The sequence below is a fragment of the Equus przewalskii genome, chromosome 28 (assembly GCF_037783145.1).
Source record: "Equus przewalskii isolate Varuska chromosome 28, EquPr2, whole genome shotgun sequence".
Taxonomy (NCBI): domain Eukaryota; kingdom Metazoa; phylum Chordata; class Mammalia; order Perissodactyla; family Equidae; genus Equus; species Equus przewalskii.
Window position 1 is genome coordinate 4941009 of NC_091858.1, and position 23507 is coordinate 4964515.

Here is a 23507-nt window from a genome sequence, read left to right on the forward strand (position 1 = left end):
GATCCATTATTACAGCTTCTCTGCTAACATAATAGTCAAAACATTTGATGTAAAATAAAAATAAATAAATATATATATATATGACACTAGCATTTTACACACACACTACACATTCACATTTTTACTGAGGTTAGGGTGGAAAAAAGTTTTATCCATAAACTCAAAGAGCAAATACACAAAAATGATGATAGTTTTCAGATTTCATAAAAGTTTTCCATTTCACAATATCACAACATCAAAAAATTGCCCCCAAAAAAGAACCTCACAAAAACAAAAATGAGTTTTCACAATAAACTGTAAAATGTAGTAACATATCTTAGTGGCTAGGCGTTCCTATCATTAATATAAACATGCTTACAAATAAAGGAAATAGAGGAATACCGCAACAGAAATATAGGCTTAGAAATATAAAATAACCCAGAATGTATAGATATGTAAACTGTTTTACACATTAATAATAAAGATAAAATTGAAAAAGATATGGACACAGTTATTTGTGCTTATCCACTTTACTAATTTTTTAAATATTACTATAAGTCTTGTGAAACATAACTCCACTCTTGCATTGAATAGATAATTGTATATAAGGAGGGAAATGAGTGTATTATAAACAGCCCTTAATATTTTGTACACTATGACCTAATAACTTGTAGAATTAATCTTTAATATAAAATTTTATAGCTAAAAAATAATGCCAAAACATTTTCTTTGAAACATTATTTACAATAATAAAATGTTGTTATACTATAGAAACCTCTATTTTGTGACATCTGTAAATTGTTATATATTCCCAAAAAGATATCTTGAGGAGACTTGATAAGATGGAAAATTACTTATCATATAATAAATGAAAAAAATCTAAAAACTTGCAGCACGTGTTTACAAACACAAAGAAATTGCAGTACATTTTTAAGAGTTCAACTTCTTTAATATGAATCATGAATAATTTCATTGCTATATTGCTTTTCTATACTGAACATATATTAAGTGATGTTAAAAATAAATACAGTAGTGAGGCCAGCCCGGTGGTATAGTGGTTAAGTTCGCGCAGTCTGCTTCAGACGCCTGGGACTCGCCAGTTCGGATCCTAAGTGTGGACCTATCCACCGCTCATCAAGCCATGCTGTGGCAGGGGTCCCACATATAAAGTAGTGAAAGATGGGCATAGAAGTTAACTCAGGGCCAATCCTTCCTCAGTAAAAAGAGGAGGATTGGCAGCGGATATTAGCGCAGGGCTAATCTTCTTCCAAAAAAATTGAATGAATAAACACAGTAGTAAAAATCATATTGTGATGTAATTAACTTAGAGACATACTTTAGTATATTTTGACAATAAATACAATTATTTATTTGATTGAAAATATGATTATATTTGCTTTTAGGAATGCAGTCATAAAAAATGCTGTCATCCTGAAAATTGTACTCTGATTGGAAATGCAGAGTGTGGCAGTGGAATATGCTGTGATAAAAAAACTTGTGAAGTAAGCTTTCAAACTATTACATTATTTTCTTTCATGAATTTTTTGTGTCCTTCTTCATTCACTTTTTTTACTTTTTGTTTTACACATCTTTCAATTACGTTACTTTATGTACCTGGTTCCAGAGTTGATTTCAGAATTCAGAGGATGTCCTTGCGTCTTTTTCAACCTCCTTTTTAGCTCTATCTCTGTATTGTTTCAGTCTCCACTAAGGCACATCCAGTGATTGCGTTCCATACCAATGTCAGATCACTTGGGTGATGAATTCCTCTTCGTCGTGCCTAAGCTGAGCTCTTCATGATCAAATGACTTATGAGAAGATTATACATAAGCCACTCAACACACACTTGACATGCAAGTTTGAATAAATAGACAGTAATAATTTTAAACAACCTCATTTTGAAAATAAGAAAAAAGGGATCCATGTTAAATAGGCAGCAGTATGTAGCATGACTAATATTGAAGCAAGCACTTCTGGCCCCGGGAGGGGATTGAATCCTGGATTTCTCCTGGGAAGTTCTCCGTTCAGTTTTCCTTTCTAGTCACATCTGAGTGGAGACTGGGTGAGATTTGTCTTCTGGCGGTTGCTTCATGGTAGCACGTCACCTTTTTTTGTCATTTTCAAAAGTCTATGACAAACATGAAAGCTGATTAGTTAGAGATTTTGACGACAGATTTGTTTTTTCTCTGTCAAGGAGACCTCTCCTAACATTATTCTTCTTTGTTCTATGTGTGTTCTTTTTCACTCTATGGGCTAGTAATTAAAGCCAATGGCCATTTGTTTTCAAGGCTCATGAAGGTAGAGGCCAGCCTAGAATTTCTACTTTTTAGCAATAAATGATGTTGCTTTTCCCTTCACTAGAGCTCTCCTCTTGGCCTTTGTCTCCAAATCAGTTGGACTGAACAATAAGGCTTTTCTAAAGAGTCCATTGCCCGCTACCTACATCCCAAAGGATAGTGCTTTAAACCAGGGATAATTGCTGTATTTGGTGGAGTGAAAATTCACCGTACAAGTTTTTGGGGAGAGCTTCAGGGTGACAGCTAAGTGTGCTATGTTAGTTTACATTAATTTCATTACGTGTTATAGTATACAATTTGGCTTTGCTGTCATTTAAAGGCTCACTGTGTCTTACATTCAGCTCTCTTTCATAATTGGCCGTAAGTGTAAAGGGCTTCCTATTTTCTTCTGTCTACTTTCAATTAGGCTAGTTTCCACCAATGCTTGTCTGAAATTTAGTGATTTAATCCAGATTTTTTCTTCTGCACGTTCACTTTAGATAGACAGAAGTCCCAGTGCAATGATACGGAAGACAATATTTAACCAGCTGTTTTGCTGACACATAAAATAATTAACGTTTCTGACTAATACTCAGACATTCCTATATGTAATTTAAAAAATTGCAATTGTTACTGCGTAATACTGATTATGTATTGGTCAGTTGTGTGCTGATGATGAATGGCCAAGCAAATGAAGCTTATGAAGCTTAAGTAAAAGATGAGTCTAGCTTCATGCTCGCTTGAATCTTTGTTTAAAACAAGTACAACAGGATTCTCATTCTAGTTACTTACTGGATATCCTTGCTTTTTGGTTGACAGTTCTCAAACAAGCTTTCTCCGCATGTAATAGAGATCGTTCATTGCAGCTCCTGGCTTTTCTAGTCCATAGTGTACAATATTTCAGAACAGTAGAGTAATCCTCTCTTTACCAGCGTCCATGTCAGTCTTTGATAGTGAAGGAAAGCCTGACTGATCCTGTAAAATTAAATTTCCCACCGCTGTGTCAATCACTGTGTCTAGGGAGAAGTGTTCTGATTATCATCTTGATTTAGAAGCAGATTCTTGAGATTTATCACCCATCATGGTGGAGGTGGGGTAGGTCCTGAAAGGAAAATTTCTTGAAATGCAGAAATGAACAAGATGTCCGATAAGCAATATTTTAGAGAGATGGTTAAGACAACATTTTACGAGTGTAGTTAGTCCCCAAGCATCAATAGTTGACAAACAAATATGCATAGCTTTATATCAGCTATTTTCATTTTATCTTGAAGTAAATATTCAGGATAACCACCTAATTTTAACTATCAGAGCTTTTGCTAGAGCCTTCGTTTAAATTGAGGTGAAATTCACTTAAAATTACCCATTTTCATGAACAATTCAGTGACATTTAGTACATTCACAACGTGCTACTACTACCCCTATATAGGTCCAAAACATGTTCATCAGCCAAACAAGAAACCCCCAACCTTTCAAGTGCTTGCTCTCCTTTCTCTCTTCTCCTCAGTCCCTGGCAACCACCAATCTGCATTCTGTCTTTATGGATTTACCCATTCTGAGGATTTCATATAAGTAGAACCATATAATATGTGACCTTTTGTGGCTGATTTTCGGACATTTCCGTTCTTTCCAATCTGTTTCACTAGAATGTTTAAGTAAATTCATAATTTAACTTTAAGTAGTTAAAATATAATAATAATGGAAATGATGGCTACACATATAATGCTTCTATGTAAATTCTTTACATTTTTGGTTTACTAATTTAAAAAGTATTGTTTTCTTTTGTCTCACAGATAATTGGAAGAGGAACTATCTGTAGGGAAAGCAAAGATCCGTGTGATTTTACAGAATATTGCAATGGAATAAGTGAATTTTGTGTACCTGATACAAAGGCTTTTGATTTAGAACCGTGCAATAATAAAACTGCCTTTTGCTATGGGGGAACATGCCGAGATCCAGATGTACAGTGTTTAGAGTTATTTGGAAAATGTAATAGTTGTATCTTTTTTCTGGGGTTCATTTTTAAACTATATTTTTCTAAAGTCAGTAATCCACCCTGTAGTCATAATAAAAAGTCTTGTTTGTGTAAATTCAAATTTGAAAATAAAATTGCAAATGAAAGCAACTTTGAGCTATGTGAAGAGGTAAAATAGGACTAATAAATATAAGACAAAATGAATTGGCTATTACTCAAATTTTAGGTGATTGGTGGAAAAGGAGTTGTATTAGAATTGTAGATAAAAGAGCAAATGACGTTTTGACTTCTTAATCACTTCTACATTTTGATACCTTTTTTTTTAAGTGGGTAGTTTTTAGTGCTTTTCTTTCTTGTATAGCCAGTAGATAACACCAAAAATTTATAGTAGATGACACTGACTGGATATCGCTGTTTTCTAGATATGTCTTTAGAAACTTACCACACTTTTGATTTAAAATTTTTTTTTAAAATGAGTAATTGGAACTTTATTTATGTTTTCAGTTGCTAGAGGTTCTACTTATCTATGTACACAAGAAGTGAATTTTCAATCAGATGACTACGGAAACTGTAATAGGGGTCGTTGTAATTATAAGTACGTATTCAGAAAATTATACATTTTCCAAATGCATGTGTATGTATGTGTGTGTACAGCAAAGGGTCATTTACTAGAAATGAATGATGAACCCATATATACAGATGAATTTATATGTTGCACTTCATAAGATGGTATATGTTCTGAATAGCTTTGGTGTTATGATTTGAGTAACATTTTTAGTTGTCCTATTTTTAACCGTTACTTACCTAATATATTGTATCTTATATGGACATTTTTTTCTGCTGTATATTACTAGGCAAATCCATTGTGGAAAGATGGTTTGTCACTGGACACATTCACAGATAGTACCATCGACAACTTATGATATTCAGTATACTTTCCTTGGAGGCCATGTATGTATGTCAGCATTCATAAGAAATAGATCAGTATCTGTAGCCAACGATAGAACTTATGCAGTTGATGGCACTATTTGTGATGAGCAAAAGGTAAATAAAAGTTTTACTTGATTCTGTGTATGGTATGTGTGTATCTGAGCGTCTGTGTCTGTGTGTGTGTATGAATGAGAGAAAGAGAAAGTGAGGGAGAGAAACACCTTAAGATTTTTTATTTGTAATTAATGTTACACATTTTGGTTACCACTTTATGATCTTAAGATTCGAAGTTCCGAATTTCTGTTGGTCAAAGGAACAATTGCTTCACTATCTATTTTTTATTGTGAATTTTACTATAGATATTTAAGTTTATTTTCTCATTCTTGAAAATGTAAGCCTCTTCATTAGGACAAAATCTGGTCTGCAATAATTTGTGTTAAAAAAAAAGAATCAAATATACACCAAAAAAGTAGGTCAGAACAAGGTGAATAATAAGAAAACAAAAAATGCCAAGTATTTAGTCTCGCAGTAGTTTGCAAAGAGATTAGTTTGTAATGAAAGTGAAACATTTATTTGTTCATTAACTTACTCCTCTAATTCTTTCTCCAAAAATATAATATACTTGTTAAAAATGTAGCCCTCCCACAAGACACAATAATAAAACATAGCTTTAGTCATTTTTCTTTTTCTTAAAAATTTTGAGAATCATAAAAGATAAAGGATTTTTAAACTATTATTATTAAAAATTAGTTGACTAAAGAAAAAAGTACACAATTTCTCACATTTTAATTAAAATACTTTACAATGAGATATAACAGTTTAAGAAATGAAAAGTAAGAGGAAAATGGAAGTGAATAGTAAACTTATCTCAGAAGGGAATAGATATTCTCACATAAAAATAATGAAGTAATCTCAAAGGAATGTACTGGTGCTGACATTATAAAGTAATACATCATTCCTTCAAAGGTCATTTAAAACAAACTGAAAAAGGTTTTGTGGTAAATATGGCAGAGTAAATACATATATTTGTTAACTAATTTAATCATTCATTCATTAGAAAAAAGCATTAAAATGGTATATATGTGTGGTATAACATAGCAAAATAATCTGGTCTCTGTCCCTGGTTTCTGACACAGAGCTCCTAAACCCCTGGGAATCCCCTGAATGATAGGAATGTTTTTTGTTACTCATCTTCTTCCAATCAAACCTTAGTTTATGCTAATGAGGTGACTTAGGGTGGGGCTCCTAGAGAGTTTCAGGTGGAGCTGGTCACCAGAAGGACCAAATTATTAGAGTTGGAACTTTTAGCCCCACTCACAGACCTCCAGGAAGGGGAGTGGTGTGGCTGGAGATCAAACTCCATAAAAACTTTTGACCAATGAGATTCAGACAGCTTCTAAGTTGGTGAACACATCAATTTGCTGTGATGATGATGTGACCAGAGAGGACATGCAAGCTCTGAGTTCCCTCCCCTACAACATACCTTGGCCTACATCTCTTTCTGTTTGGCCGTTCCTGAGTTGTATCCTTTACAAGAAACCGGTAAACCTAAGTAAAGTGTTTTCTTGAGTTCTGTGAGCCAAATGAGCAGATTATCAAACCTGTGGAGAGGGCCATGGGAACCTTCTATTTACAGTCAGTTGGGCAGAAGTGTGGGTAGTCTGGGACTTGCATCTGATGTCAAAGTAGAGGCAATCTTGTGGGACTGAGCCCTTTAACTTGTGGGATCTGATTCTAATTCCAGGTAGATTGTGTCAGAATTGAGTTGAATTGAATTGTTGGACACCCGGGTGGCGTCAGAGAATATACTCCACAATATAAACGTATATCACAATATATATGTATGTTATGTATATGTGTGCACACATACACACACATAAAATACATGCACATCAATATGTATTAGTGCAAAAAAATCTCATGAAATTAAGCGTATGACTAAGGAACATGAAAATGTTCCACCTAACTTGTGATTCAATAAATACAAAGTAAATGAATATCCAGTTTTTGCTTTGGTGTTATCATTTGGGCATTGGAAACAATATTTGATGGTGAGAAGCATAGTTTATTATCATCCTGAAACAAGTTTAAATTAGCACAAACTTTCTGGAAAGTGATTTAGAAACATGTAAGGAGTCGAAGATAATAGCATACTTTTTAACCCGTTTCTAATGTAATAATGTTAAATTAACTTTAAGATATTAGGAAATATATATTGTTATAGAGCAATTATTATGTGAGTTATAATAGAGGAAAAAATCAGGACACATTAAATGCCAGTTATAGGTTGGTTACATAAATTACAGTATATCCAATCCTGTACAGTCACATGCCACATAATGATGCTTTGGTCAACAATGGGCTGCATATATGACAGTAGTCTCATAAGATTAGTACCATATAGCCTAGCTATGTAGTAGGCTACACAGCCAATCACCTAACAACGTGTTTCTTGGAATGAATCCTTGTCGTTAAGCAATGCATGTCTGTATTTCTTTCCAAAATGACATTTGCAAATAATTTTCAGTGACATGGAAGTATATTTACAATATTACGGAGGATGACAAATCAGGGAAAAACTTGAGTTTCTACTGTTTGAATTGCACATGGAACTTCTGTGAGTTGCGATTTCTACTAAAACATAGATTGTGTCTTTGGTTTAAAGTTGTCTTGCTGGTCCTCCCCACGCCAAGATTGTAGCAACTCTGTGACTTTCTGTCTTAGTTATTATAAGTTTAAAACAGGTAAAAAAAATAAAGATTTTAGAAGAAGCCTTAGCATCAAGATACTGTGGCCTTAATAGCATTCCAAAGCATTTAAAACCTAGGAAGATCTAATCAAAGATATGCAAGACAACCTCTACATTGACAACTGCAAAGCGTTACTAGAGAATCAAAGAAGGTTTACATAAATGGAGGGATAAATCATACTCCTTAATTGGAAGACTTAATAATGTTAAGATGTCAATATTCTCAAAATCAATTGATAAATATGATGCTATCAAAAATAAAATTCCCAGGAGGACACTTTTGGGGGAGGGGATGTGTTGCTGTTGGAAACTGAAAAACTGATTTAAGGTTTATATGAAAATGAAAAGGGCTAAAAATACAAAATAGTCAGTGAAATTTTAAAGAGAAAATGGAAACTGGAAACTACTAAATATCAAGACATCGCAAAGTTAAGTAATTAAAACAATACAGAATGGGTAACAAGGATAAATTAAGTGACCTATAGACTAAAATATAAAACATTATTTTAGAGGCATTGCAGGTCAAAATGTTTTAATAAAGACCTCAGAGAAAACTTGGGAATAGTGTCTGGTGTACTCAAAAGATTTTTAAATGATAAAATTAATTTACATATAAAGTAAAATATTGATAAATGTATTATATTGTGATGAAAAATCACTGGATAAAGATTTGAGGTTCCAGAAGGACCTACTAGATACACTTTTCCCTATTCCTTCTAGATTGTATAGCTAAAAAGCCCTGGATATTATATGTAAAGCAAACATAAGAAGGCTCTGAAAGCTGGAGAGAGAAAGGCAAACTAGCCAGGGACCTCAGAACCCAAGGAACAACATAATAATGCGTTCCCTTTTCTTTTTGCCCCATGTATCCCAAACTGGGTGCCAGAGAAGCCAGAAACTCAGAAACACCAAATGTAGCTGACAAAAAGAAGTCACCAAGGAAATCTTGACTTCTTTAGCCAAAAGAACAGCCTAGCAAGAGAGTACACTGTGAAACAATAGCTGCTCTACTTCAGCCAAACAACACAAAAATACGCCACACACCTACCCTCCCCCCCCACCCAAGAGTGGTATGTGTAGAGGCCCAGGGGAGAGCCTGTGCATCACTGACCTTTGCAGTAAGTAGGAGCATCTCTCATCCCAGGTTTTAGTGGAAGCTATACTTCCAGCCTTACCTGGCAATAATGAGTCAGTGGCCCCTTATCCCCCCTCCAGAGCTCTGACAGAGGAGATCTGCTAAAACGGTAGGTTTAAACAGGATTCAGAGTCTCACAACATAAAACTCAGAGTATGTAGGTTTCAATCACAAGTCACTCTTCATACTAAGAACTAGGAAAATCTCGACTTGAATGAGAAAAAACAATCAATAAACACTAACACCAAGATGGCACTGATATTAGAAATATCTTCAAAGATGTAAAGCACCCATCCTTAAGGTTTGAATGAGCAATTACAAACATGCTTGAAACTAATGAAACAATAGAAAGTTCCAGCAAAGAGATAGAAGATACAAAGAAAAACCAACTGGAAACTTTAGAACTGAAAAATACAATAAGCAATATATAAAACTCAATGATGGGCTCAGGAGCAGATTGGAGGGGGTAGGGGAAAGCATCAGTGAAGCTGAAGAAAGATCACAGAAAATACTCAATCTGAACAATACAGAGAAAATAGACTGAAAAAAAATGAATAGAGCCCCAGGGACATGTGGGATTGAAACAAAAGATATAATATCCATGTCGTTGTCATCCTGGAATAGGAGAGAGAATTCAAGGATGGAAAAGTATTTGAGGAAATAATGCCTAGAAAGTTTCCAAATTTGGCAAAAGGCATAAACGCACGCATGCAAGGAGCCAAAAGAACATGGTGTAGAATGAACCCAGTGAAATCCACAGTAGGGTACAGCATAACAAAATTTCTAAAAATTAAAGACAAGAAAAAGAATCTTAAAAGTAGTGAGAGTGAAACATCTCACGTGCAGGAAAAACACAATGGCGATGACAACAATGGAAGTAAAACCATATGGGAACTAGGCACACAAATACCACAGAAGGTTGCCATGCTGGTTAAATTCATCTCTACCATCCCTTGCCATCCTTGAAGTCAGCAAATGTCTTGTGGGAAAATGAATAATGCACTTGAAAACCCTCTGGTTTTTCACATCAGCCCTATATGACCGCTAAAAGCTTTGCACATTACTCATTTCTCCAGCAGTGATCCTCTGCCTGGGCAAGTCTGATCATTCGCTCATGTCCAACTGGCCAATGTCCTCATGGAAGGAAAAGAAAGCAAGAAAGAAGTGAGGGAAGGGAGGATAGAGGGAGGCAGGGAAGGAAGGAAGGAAGGACAAAGGCTTTGACTTTCCCTCCTTTGTTCAGTAGGAGCTTTAAGCTGGCATGACTTTTTACTACCACACCTTTTCTAATAAAGAACCTAATTGGCCACTTTCTCTGTGTGACTGGGGTTTGTCACATGACAGTCTTCATTTTGGAAGCTGGCTTTTAGGCCATGGGACTTCCAGTAGTAATTGGATAGTGCCTATTCTAAAGGACGGACCACTTGAGAAGCCTGAATTTTGTAGTCACCATTAATTCAACTGCTTTAGGGCACAAAGTACCCTGAAGTACTAAAAGTACCCAAAGTACTAAATTTTCTGCTTTGGGATTAAAATGTTGTGTTGACTGCTTTTGGTAATTGAGAGAAAGCGAGAGGTGAGTAGCGGATATTGAGAGCTAAGTAGTTCTGTGGTTTGTGGACAGACTTCCACTGATAATTCTACATGTTAGCCACCCTTCCAGATCCTGCTCTTTTGACCCTTCCTGTTTTTCCTTGTGACTCTGAGGCTGCACTTCCTCTAGAGCAAGGTGAGCCTGATCAGCTCGCTCTCTCCTTTGCTGTTGTGTTCAATGTGTTTGCTTTCTCACTTCCTTTTATCCATCAGTCCCCTTCATTTCATTTCAAAATCCCAGGAAGTTCTTAATTCTCTCATCTTTTAACTTATTTTTTATGATTATCCTCTACTCTCATTCATTGGAAAAAAGGGGGCTATTGTGTGCGCCAAGTCATCAGTTTGAATTGAAATCATTCTGTGGTTATGTATCTTGATTGATAGACCAACAGACAGATAGGAAAAGAGAGAGAGAGATTTTATTTCTTATTTATCAACATGAAGAAAAGTATGTGTCCCTTATTAATTTTAACAAAAATTCTAAATAAAACTGTCACAAATTTAATACTGTAATGTACTAAGTGAACAATATACTACTACATGGAGATAGGCATTCTTCCAGCAAGGCAAGTTTGCTTAATATTGGTCGTGATAGAAAGCTGCTTTGAATTTTTCATTTGTAAGATGTAGAACAGGAAAATAGTTTATCCAACTGATCCTAGCTGACATAGGTAGATTAGGGGAGTTAAGCACATCTCAGCACTTTGATTTCAAATGTGAAAAGGAATATGTTTGAGGCATATAATTGTTCAAAAATAGATGAGCTAATCAATGAAAACTTAAAATTAACTGCCTTTTTCTTACGTATTCTTATATATAGGACTGTAACAAAATATGCTTACACAATCCAGGCATTTCCCTTTAGGAAATGTGTGCTTAGTTATATTAGGGATTTGTTTTTAAACCGTGATGTGACTGTGTCTGAGACAGTATTTGTCTCTTGTTCAACGAAGGAATTCTTGCATGTTAGTTATCATCCCAGGTGTTGACCGGGGCTAAGTACTCTTATTGCTTCCCTGGGTTTTCTCGTCATTACAGAAGAGCCAGCTACACATACTTGAAGGAAATTATATCGGAAGCATGGATCTTAACTTTTCCTGGCTTATTTTTCTTCTGAAAACAACCCAGTGAAGTATGACTAATTTATTATTTCTTCAATGACAATGTTTAAGGAGTACTAGAGTGAATATAGTTTTGTGGACGGGTAATGCTGGTTTGTTCAACATTTCGTTTCTGGCTTTCTGGCTTCATCAGAGCACTTTCAGTTAATGAGCAAGCCGAGGTTCATTCTGTATTTACCAATGGCGATAGAAAATAATGAAGGTTTTAGACCATGCGTCGTATATTGAATACTCTATCAGATAACTTGAGAAAAGCCAGCAGATAATCTTAGGATGCCCCCAAAGATATTCAAATTAAATTAACATTTGGATAGAGGAATATTAACATAAAGTCTACAGGAAAATCAGGTTAAATAAATGAATAATTAAAACAACATCTTGTATTTCATGAGCATCTACCATGTGCCAGACTCTGCTTTTGTTCCTTTATGTGTAACAAATTATTTCATCCTCATGATCGATATAGTTCATTTATTTGGGTATAATTGTTATTCCAAATTCAAAGATGGATAAACTGAGGTATGGAGGGACAAAATAAGCTGCTCAAAGTCACATTGCTAATGTGGAAGGTAAGAGATATTGTCATTAAAGTTGGCAAATGAAAAAATGACAAGAACCCTAGCATTTAGCATTGATCATTGAGTTCTGTGAGTAAAGTAGTTCTTGCACTGAATATTTGCCCTGTCAATAACTCATGGCATGACCTTAAAAATATAAATTTACTTCTCACCAAATGTGAAATGAGTATAAAAACGTCTCCTTCCCAGATTCAGTGTGAGTATATATTATAAAAATGTGTAAAAAGTGCAAAGACAGATCTTAGCTCTTTACAAGTTGGTTATTTTTGTTCTTATACCAATTAGTATCAATAAATGCACAGTTCTGTTCCCTCAAGGGAAAAATAGTATCTGATTCTCAAAATCTGATACTTGATAAAGTAAAAACATACCATTTTGACTTCAAGTTCTTTTATTAGAATGAGTAGATGTCCTGAAATCCAGATTCATCTTTTATATATACGTATATACATGTATATGTTATATATACATGTATACATATCTCTACGGCATCTAATTTTTGTACCAAGTACAATTGCTCAACTCTTGAATTTAAATTTACAGTTTTTGTTGTTGGTTGTTTTTAGTATTGTTCCAGAGGAGCTTGCCTCTTTGTCAGTGACTACCCAGGAAAAAACAGGTGTATCTCAGAAACAAAATGCCAAGGACATGGGGTATGTAATGATTACATTATTTTTACATATTGTTTTTAAAATCCTTGTCAATAACATTTTCCAAAATAGGAATAAGGTTCAGAATTACTTGATATGGAGATTTCTTTTGAAATATTGCAGTTAAATAAGGAAAGTGGATTCCATTATTTATAAATATGTACATGGTCTGTGTGTTCACTCATAGTGTTATAGGCCTCATGAGCAAATAAGCTTTGAACTTTGTACAAAAATGCAACACGAAAGATAATCTATTATAATGTTAGATTAAGATTATGAAATTTTGGCAATGGATTTATTGAAGATTACATATATGTATTTATACATATACGTAAATATTGCTTATAATTGAGTGTATGTATACTGATATATTTAAATACTCAAACATTTAATATATTTATATTACACATATTACTTATAATCTAATATTTTTGTGACAGCAGAGCTTTTGTCCATTTAGATCTGTTTCATCCTTCTATGGCTTCAGTTTGTTTCCCTGTATGTCTCTTCCATACTATATTTGAAAAATCATTTACTGATGGACTTCTGAATAAGGTTAAATTTTGTAAATATTGTAAAAAGTGGTACAATGCCCATTGTTGTACGTTTACCTTTGCACATTCATCTGATTTCTTAAATTGTTAACAATGAAATCTGATGGGTTAAATATATACACCATTTAAATTTTCATAAATATTATATTGTCTCCAAGAAATATATGTGTTTGCTCCCACCCATCATGCATAAAAATGTGCATTTCCTCAAATTCTGCCCAGACTAATTTCTTAGTCTTTTTAATCTCCTCTAACATGCGAAATTATTGTTAATTTGCATTTGTTTAATAATTAATTGTACAATTCTTAAGTATGTATGTATGTTCATATTTGTCATTTGCATTTCTATTTGTCTATGCATTGTGAAATTATCTACTTGGTTGTAGAAATTTTGTAAACTTTGTAAGTTTTTCCAAGTATGCTTTTGACTTTCTTTGTGACTAGTGTCTCCTGCCATATTGATGCTTCATATTTTATATAGTAATTCATGAGAAAAGTGACCTGTGTGTCTTGTATCAAAATTTTCTCCCAAATCACTCACATGTCCTATTATTTTCAGTTTCTTTCCTTTCTTAATTTTAATTTTTGCATGAACCTATTTCTAGATTCTCTATTCTGCTTCTAATCCTTGCATTTCATGCATAAGATATACTTATATCTTTTAGCCTTCCTATTTTTTAGCAAAATAAATTTTGATATCGGTGTCTGATTAAGCAAGCTTGCCCCTTTAGTTTTTTCCTTCATTTTTTGTAAAAGTTGGCTCTTATCACAGGTATTTTTTTTAATCTAGAACAATTCATAATAGATTTCAACTCCTGCTATTTTATAATTTCTATGCCTTTCTAGAATAAGGCATTTCAGTTGTATCAAGAATGTTATGTAGTTTTATTTAAAAATACAAATAATCTCTATGACACTTGAAAAAATATTACATGGACATTTATTATATTTAGCTTTGAAAATCATTTTCCACATTAAACTAAAAACTACCTATAATATACTAACTTACAGTACTTTAATAATTTACATAGACTAACAATCACAAATAATGCATTTAACTTTTACGTTGTACGTAAAATGTTCTTATTTTTTATTTGGTTTCGTTTTAGATTTGCAATAATTTCCTTAATTGTCAATGTGATGCTGGATATGCTCCTCCAACTTGTGAGCCAACGTCATCATCACCAGGAGGAAGTGTGGATGATGGGTTTTGGACTGTGGAAAGTTAGTATTAGATCAATGTGCTTCAATAGAGCTTTCCGCACTTAATAGAAATGTTTGGCATCTCCACTGTGTATGTGGTTATTGAGCCCCTGATATGTGGATAATGCAACTAAGAAACTAAAATTTTCATTTTATTTCACTTTATTTAATGTAAATTTAAATAGCCACTTGGGGCTGGTAGCTACTATAGCAGACAGAAGAGCTCAATAGAATCAATCAAAGTTTTGTACACACTTTTAATTCAAATCTAGAAGTGAACATTTTAATAGTCCTTCCCTTAATTTGAACCATGGTTCCTAAAACATTTCTATTTATACACAATATTTTCTTTATAGGTATAGTTAAATTACAGAATAGGCGATAGTTTTGTTATATAGGCTGTGTATTCCAAAGATGTTAAGTGATATGATATGCTAGTTCACAACCGATTTGCATCTTTAAAGTTAACCATACTATTGGAAGGTAAAAATAATCAAATCTTCCATATCCATAGCATATGGATAGTAGATGGAACAAAGCATTTTTAATTATTTGGTGACTATTCATGAACAAATATGGCATATTTGTTTTTTCTAAGCTTCACAGTGCAAAAATGTCCTATCAGTGTAATTCTATTAGTGACTTTCTGTCATTTTTACTTTTACTGTTACATATTGTATCTATATATATGTTGTAAACCTGATGATATATTATTATATTTGCCTTAAATAGCCAATGGAATATTAAAGTTTTTTAATATAAATATTTACATTTATTCACCTCCTTATTGCTTTCTAGGGCTTTTTGGCTCTTCCAGCACTCTCAAATTTCCATGTGGGTCATTTTCCATCAGCCTGAAAAACTTCCTTTTGTATTTCTTTTGTGTGTAACTTGTGGTGACCAATTGTCTCAGCTTTTGCTTGTCTTTAAAATGCTTTTATAGTGTCTTAATTTGTGAAGGATATTTTCACTGAAAGTATAACTCTACATTGAGGCTTGTTTCTTTCAACAGTTCAAAGACGCAATCCCTTCATATCCTGGCTTTTATTTTCTGATGAGAATACAGCTATCTTTCTTATTATTCATCCAAGCCTATAATGCTTCTTTTATTCTTTGTCTGAGTTTCAGACTTATTTTATATCTTTGACTTTCCAGTTTCACTATGATTTAACAAGCTATATTTTCCTTTGAATTTATCCCTCCTGGGTTGGCTGAGTTTATTGATTCTATAGGTTGATGCATTTTTTGAAAGTTTGGAAAAAAAATTAGCCATTGTCTTTTTTTTAATATTTACTTTTTATTTAACATGTTTGGTTTTTTAAAGAAATTGTACACAGTAACATTCACTCCAGGGTGTACAGTTCTATTGGTATTGAAAACGTATACACCCCTGTTCCGACCACCACAACCATGATTCACAGTGGATCTAACACCCTAAAACTTCCTTCTGGCTGCCCTTTTATATTTATCCCCCAACACCAATTCCTGTTCTCTGTCCCTATAGATTTGCCTTTTCCAGAATGTTATATATGTTACATGTACATTTGAAATTCATCCCTGTTGCCTTATGTCTTAGTACTTCATTCTTTTCTATTGTTAAGCAGCCTTCTATTGAAAAGATGTATTATAGTTTGCTTATCTATTCACCCATTGGAGGATATTTGGGCTGTTTCTAGATTTTGGCTATTATGAATAAAGCTGCTATAAATGTGCACATAGGCTTTGTGTATATATAAGTTCTCATTTTAGGGTGGGTAAATACCTAAGAGTGAGGTTTATTTTCGTCTTTGAGACTTCCTTTTTCTCTACACAGATGATCCACACTTCAGAAGCATTTGATATTGTCTTTTTTGTTTGTTTCGTTTGATTTTGTTTTACCAGTTTTAGATGTGTAATGATAGTCCATTGTGATTTTTGTTTACCTTTTTATATCGAAATAATTATAGATTCAAAAAGAGGTGCAAAGAAATGTAGAGGAAAGTCCTGTGTACCCTTTACTCAGCTTCTGTCAATGTGAACATGTTTCAATACTATAGTAGAATATCAAAACCAGTAGATATTGGAAATGGACATTGGTAAAATACACAGACCTTATTGAGATTTCACCAGTATACATGCACTCATTTGTGTGTGTGTGTATTTCATTCTGTGCAATTTTACCACAGGTTCACATTTGTGTAACCACCACCACAATCAACATACAGAACTGTATCATCACTATATGGCCTCTAATATTACCCCTTTATATAGCAACACTGGTCCTCTCTTTCCCTATTCCTAACTCCTGGCAACTACTAAACTGCTTTCCATCTCTCTAATTATGCTATTTCATGAATATTATATAAATGGAATCATAGAGCTTGTATCTCTTTCAGATTGGCTTTTTTCTCTTGCATAATTTGCATGAACTGCATCCAAGCTGTTGCATGTATGAATATTCCATTCCTTTTTATTCATGTCTAGTATTCCTTTATATGGATGTATGAAAGTTTGTTTAATATTCACCTCCTGAAGGATATTTGGGTGGTTGCCAATTTTTAGCTATTATGAATAGATCTGCAATAACGTTCATGTAGAAGATTCTTCATGAAAGTAAGTTTTTAATTCTCTTGAAAACATACCCAAGGGTGAAATTTTCAGGTTTATGGTAAGGCATCTACAGTTTCAAAAGCAACTGCCAAACTATTTTTCAGAGTCTCTGTAACATTTGACACTTCCACCAGTAATCTATGAATGACCCAGTTTTTTTGCATCCTTGGCAACATTTGATGACACCATTATTTATTTTTTTAGCCACTCTATTAGATGTGTACTAATGTCTCATTGTGGTTTTAAATTGCACTTCCCTAATGGGTAATGATGTTGAATATCTTTAATGTGTTTATTTGGCATCTGCATATCCTTTTCAGGGAAAAGTCTCTTCGTATCTATTGTCCATTTTCTAATGGGATTTTTTGAGTTTTTTAAATGTTGAATTTTCAGAAATTGTTTGTTTTTAAGATAATATGTATTTTGTTGGATATGTAATTTGAACATATTTTCTCCAAGTCTGTTAATTGGTTTTATCTCAGACCAAAAGCTTTTTCAAATTCTTCTTTTGATAAGGTCTACTTTTTTCCTTTTTGGATCATGCTTTTGGTGTCAAGTGTAGGAACACTTTGTCAGTCTTAAGTCCTGAAGACTTTCTGCTATGATATTCCTAAAAGGTGTGGTTTTATGTTTTACATTTAAGTCCATGATCCATTTTTGGCTACATTTTATGAAGGGTAGAAGATTAATTTTTGATTAATGAGTGTCAGTTTCTCCAGCACAATTCTTTGAAAAAGCTATATCTTGTCCATTGAATTGTTTTTGCACCATTGTCAAAAATTAATTGGAATTTTGTGTGGGTATATTTCTCATTTCTCTATTCTGTACCATTGATCTACATGTCATTCTCACCACCAATGCTACACTGTTTTGATTATTGTAGCTGTACAGTAATCTTTAAGATTAGGAAAAGTGATTCCTCCCACTTTATTCTTGTTTTTCAAAAATTGTTTGGCTATTCTAGGGTTTCTCTTTTTCATACACATTTTAGTATAATCTTGTCTACATTTACAAAAATCTTGCTGTGATTTTGATACAAATTGTGTTAAAGTTATGCATCAGTTTTGGAACATTTTACATCTTTACTATTTATTATTGAATTGTTCAATCTACGAACATGGTGTGTCTCTCCGTTTATTTAGATCTTCTTTGATTTCCTTCATCAGAATTTTGTAATTTTCACCAGATACAGTACACATTTTATTATTTCATATTTATTATTTCATTTTCTTAGAGCAATTGTAAATGATGTTGTACTATAATTTGACATATTTTAATTTATATTTATAAACAACAATTAAAATGATTAATCTTACTGTTTATCACATCTACAACATCTAACGCCTTCCATTCAACTTTGCATACATATTTGACTATTTGTGAACCATATCAAAAAAAGTTTATGTCCAATTGTTATAAAAGATGAAAGGATACTGTTGAAGATCTTTTTCACAATATAGAATGTTCCAGATAAAATACCATACTTCCTTTTTGTCACTAGAAATATTCTGTTAACTCATTGACTCTTGAGTTGGAGGAAAATTATGATATATCATTGCATGAAGACTCATAGTATGAGATTTCATTTACATGATCAATTTCAACATCACCATTATAGACTAGAGTTCTGCCCTCTGGTTCTTTGCATTTGTCTGATAAAAATTATAAAATATCTTTCTCTATCAATATTGTTTTTTTATTAGTATAGCAGTAAAAGAAAATTTCTGAATTCTCAGTTGTGCTCAATAGAGGCTAAAAGAAAAAGAAAGAAATTGACTCCAGGTCTCTCTTGTACCTTCTTGAAAGTTGATACATTACTTCTGGCAACAAAATAAAAAATCTGAAATTTTCCAATGGAATACAATAGGGAGCTCAGAAATAGATCCTCACATACATGATCTAATGATTTTTTATAAGGATGCCATGACCATTCAACAGGGGAAAGGACAGTCTTCTCAACAAATTGTATTGAAATAACTGGATATCAATATGCAAAAGAGTGAGGTTGGCCTCTTACACCATATACAAAAGTAACTCCAAATGGATCAAATATTTAATTGTAAGGGCTAAAACTATAAAATTCTTAGAAGAAAACAGAGGTGGAAATCTTCACAACATTGGATTTGACAATGATTTCTTGGATATGACACCAAAAGCAAAGGAAACAGAAGAAAAAATAGATAAATTGAAATTCATCATAATTAAAAACTGCTGCAAATCAATGGACACTATCAGCAAGGTAAAAAGGTAACCCATGGAATGGGGAAAATGTTTTCAAATCATAAATCTGATGAAACGTTAATATCCAGAATATGTAAAGAACTCCTACAAGTCAACAACAAAAGAAACAAATAACCCAATTAAAGTATGGGCAACGAACTTGAATAGACATTTCTTCAAAGAAGATACACAGATGGCCAATAAGGACATGAAGAAATGATCAATCCCACTAACTGTTAGGGATTTGCAGGTCAAAACCACAACAAGATACCAATTCACACCTCTTAGGATGGCTATTACCAAAAAAGTTCAGAAAATATCAAGTGTTGATGAGGATGTGGAGAAATTGGAACCCCTGTGCATTGCTGTTGGGAATGTAAGGTGATGCAGCCTCTGTGGAAAATAGTATGGTGGTTCCTCAAAAAATTAAACATAGGGGCAAGCCTGGTGGCATAGTGATTAAGTTCACATGCTCTGCTTCAGTGATCTGCAGGTTAGGATCCTGGGTGTGGACCTACACACTGCTCATCAAGCCATACTGTGGCGATGTCCCACATACAAAATAGAGGAAGATTGGCACAAATGGTAGCTCAGCGACAATCTTCCTCAAGCAAAAAGAGGTAGATTGGCACAGATGTTAGCTCAGGGAAAATTTTCCTCACACACACACACAAAAATTAAACATAGAATTACCATATTCTAGAATTCCACATCTAGGTATATACCCAAAAGTATTAAAAGTATGGACTAAAACAGATATTTGTACACCCATGTTCATGAGCAGCATTATTCACAATAGCCAAAAGGTGGGAAGCTCCAAATGCCCATTAATAGGTAAATGGAGAAACAAAATGTGATACATACATACCATGGAATATTATTCAGCTTTATAAAGAAATGAAATACTGACACATGCTACAACATGGATGGAACTTGAAGACCTTATGCTAACTAAAACAAGCCAGTCACAATAGAGCAAATATTGGATGATTCTGCTTTTATGAGGTACCTAGAGTAGTCAAATTCATAACGAGAAAGTAGACTGGTAGTTGCCAGGGGCTGACAGGAGAGGAAAATGTAGAGAATTTCAGCTTGGGATGCTGAAAATGTCCTGGAGTTTGATGGTGGTAATGGATGCACAACAATGTGAATGTGCTTAATGCCACTGATTGTAGACTTAAAAATGTTTAAAATGATAAATTTTCAGTGTGGTGTATTTTAACACAATAAAAGTTAAATTAGGAAAAAATTCTATTTATGATATCACCCAAAATAATACAGTATTTAGAAATAATTTTATGAAAAGAAGTGTAAGACACTGAAAACTAAAAGTACATCATTGAAAGAAAGATCTGCATAAATGTAAAGACATTTCATATTCATGTTTTCGAAGACTCAATACTATTAATATAGGAAAACTCCCAAAATTGATCTACCAATTCAATACAATCCTTAACAAATCCAAGCTGTGTTTTTTGCAGAAATTGATAAGCTGATCCTAAAAGTCATATATAAATTCAAGGGACATAGAATAGTAAAAACAATCCTGAAAACATAGTTTTTAAGAAAACTTGAATCTGAAAACCTACTTCTCAATTCCAAAATATATTACAAAACTAAAAATCAAGACAGTGTACTACTGTCCTAAGGAAAGGGATAGCCATGCAGTTCAATGGAATAGAATAGAGAGTCCAGAAATAAAGCCTTATACCTAACGTCTTTGATTTTTGACAAGGATGTATGGCACTTCAATGGAGAAAGATGGTCTTTTGAACAAGTGGTGTTGGGACAAGTAGATAACCACGCGGAAAAGAAGGAAGTTAGCTGCTACATCACAACATTCACAAAAATTTACTGAAAATGGATCATAGATAGTAAATATAAGAGCTAAACTTACAAAACACTTAGAACACATACAAGTAAATCTTTGTGAGGGTGGCATAGGCTATGTTATACAAAATACCAAAGGACACGTACGGAGAAGAATAATAGATTGATGGAACTTCTTCAAACTTAACAACTTTTGTGCTGCAAAAGATACCACCCAGAAAGTGAAAGACAAACTACAGAATGGGAGAAAATATTTGTAAATTTTATATCTCTTATGGGACTAGTATCCAGAATATATAAAAAACACAAGTTCATAATAAAAAGAGAAATAACCCAATTAAAAATGGAAAGGGGTTTCAATAAACACATCTCATAGAAGATCTACAAATGGCCACTATGCCCCTGAAAAGATGCTCAGCATCTTAGGAAAATGCAAATCAAAACCACAATGAGATACTAGTTCATGCTTATTCAAATTGTAATAAAAAATTCAGGCAAAGTGTGTTAGGATGTGGAGAAATTGGAATCTTCTTGGTGCTTTTTTTTCCAGCATGCTCAAACTAGTACAGTAATGCATCGCTTAATGATGGGGGCACGTTCTGAGAAATGTGTCATTAGGTGATTTCGTTGTCGTGCAAACATCATAGAGTGCACTTATACAAACCTAGATGGTATAGCCTACTGCACACCTAGGCCGTATAGTACTAATCTTATGGAACCACCATCGTAAATGCAGTCTGTCATTGACTGAAACTTCATTATGTGGCACAGGACTATGTTCGCCAATTTATTTCCTATAATACATAAAACATCCTGAATCACTTTCTTTGGTAAATCACTTCTAATCATCATGTAATTGGATTGTGTTTTAAAGTTACTGATTGTTTTGGCTTTTTTCAGGGGCATTAAGTTCTTTTGCATTTAATATCATGATAGTTGCTTTGGTAGTAATTCTGATTGCTTGATTTAGTTTTTTGTATTTTACCTGTCTGGTTTATTTCTTTTGTTTTATTGCACCAAGTTTCTTTTGATTTTATTTTTCTAATTTTCTGTAATATCTTTATAACACCTAAAGGAATATCTATTTTTCTAATTAATATATTCAAAATTAGCACAATATCACCTTATACAGATACTCAGGAAATTTAACCTAGTTTACTATCATTAATTGTGTTTTAAACCTAAAATTCAGTTATATCAATAATTTTTCATTAAATCATTTTTAAAACAGTTCTTTTTGCTTTACATTTTAAATGGAAGAACTTAGATAATATCAATCTAATGCATTCTAAGTAGCAATTCATATTAGGGAATAAGGCAGGATAAAATACATTACAATAAGGCACACAAATAAAGATTAAAATGCATATAAAATTAAAAATAAACATGCCAATGAGATATGTATGTCTAGTAATTGAGTTGACATAAATATATAAGACACTTTGAGGAATAGTCACATAATATCGAAAATACTTTTAAATTTGTTTATTCATTCCATAACTGTATTATTTGAATTCCAAATTGTTATAATTCAAACTACTAATAAGCTTCAAATATCATTTTTGAGAAAGTTAAAATTTACTCTCACGTTTTCAGGTAAGAATACGTACTCGTTTATAAAACGACGTGCTGCTGCCCCTAGAAAAAATGGCCTCTTGATCAGTTTCTATGTTTTTCTACCTTTCCTTATTTTAACTGCTGTCATTGCTCTTAAATGGAATAAAATTAAGAGATCTTGGAAGAGAGAGGAAACAGTAAGTGAAGGGTAAGTAAACTCATTATTTTTCATATTAAATATTAAAAATGCATTATGGGAAGAATTCAGATGTAACTCAGATTTCTTATAAGTAGGGATCCTTGGATGGATTGGGTTAATGTTTAAAAATACTGGGTCTTAGTAAACACCAAATTTTTTTCAGATTTCAGGCTGTTAAGTATCCTTTATGTTCTAATAGACCTAGAAACAATTGAAGCTACTCAGTCAATCTTCTCCCTTTCCAATAGAGAGCCACACTGGCTATAATTGCTTTAGGGGGTTCCACTTCCAAAGCAACAGCATCTTCCTTGCATCGACAACCAGTTGTGCCAAGGAGATTAGTAGAGATAGGGGAGCAAATTTTGTGAACAG

General features: G+C 33.3%; 1 protein-coding gene across 1 annotated transcript in view; it reads left to right on the forward strand.

The window, feature by feature from the left end:
- The window catches only part of LOC103554298 (A disintegrin and metallopeptidase domain 3-like), a 98034-nt gene that overhangs the window by 69653 nt on the left and 4874 nt on the right, over positions 1 to 23507 (forward strand). The window contains exons 13-19 of the mRNA XM_070598807.1: positions 1383 to 1481; positions 4046 to 4241; positions 4732 to 4822; positions 5082 to 5271; positions 12900 to 12986; positions 14647 to 14761; positions 22976 to 23144. Coding sequence (XP_070454908.1) covers positions 1383 to 1481; positions 4046 to 4241; positions 4732 to 4822; positions 5082 to 5271; positions 12900 to 12986; positions 14647 to 14761; positions 22976 to 23144 — 947 coding nt within the window. The remainder of the gene's footprint in view (positions 1 to 1382; positions 1482 to 4045; positions 4242 to 4731; positions 4823 to 5081; positions 5272 to 12899; positions 12987 to 14646; positions 14762 to 22975; positions 23145 to 23507) is intronic.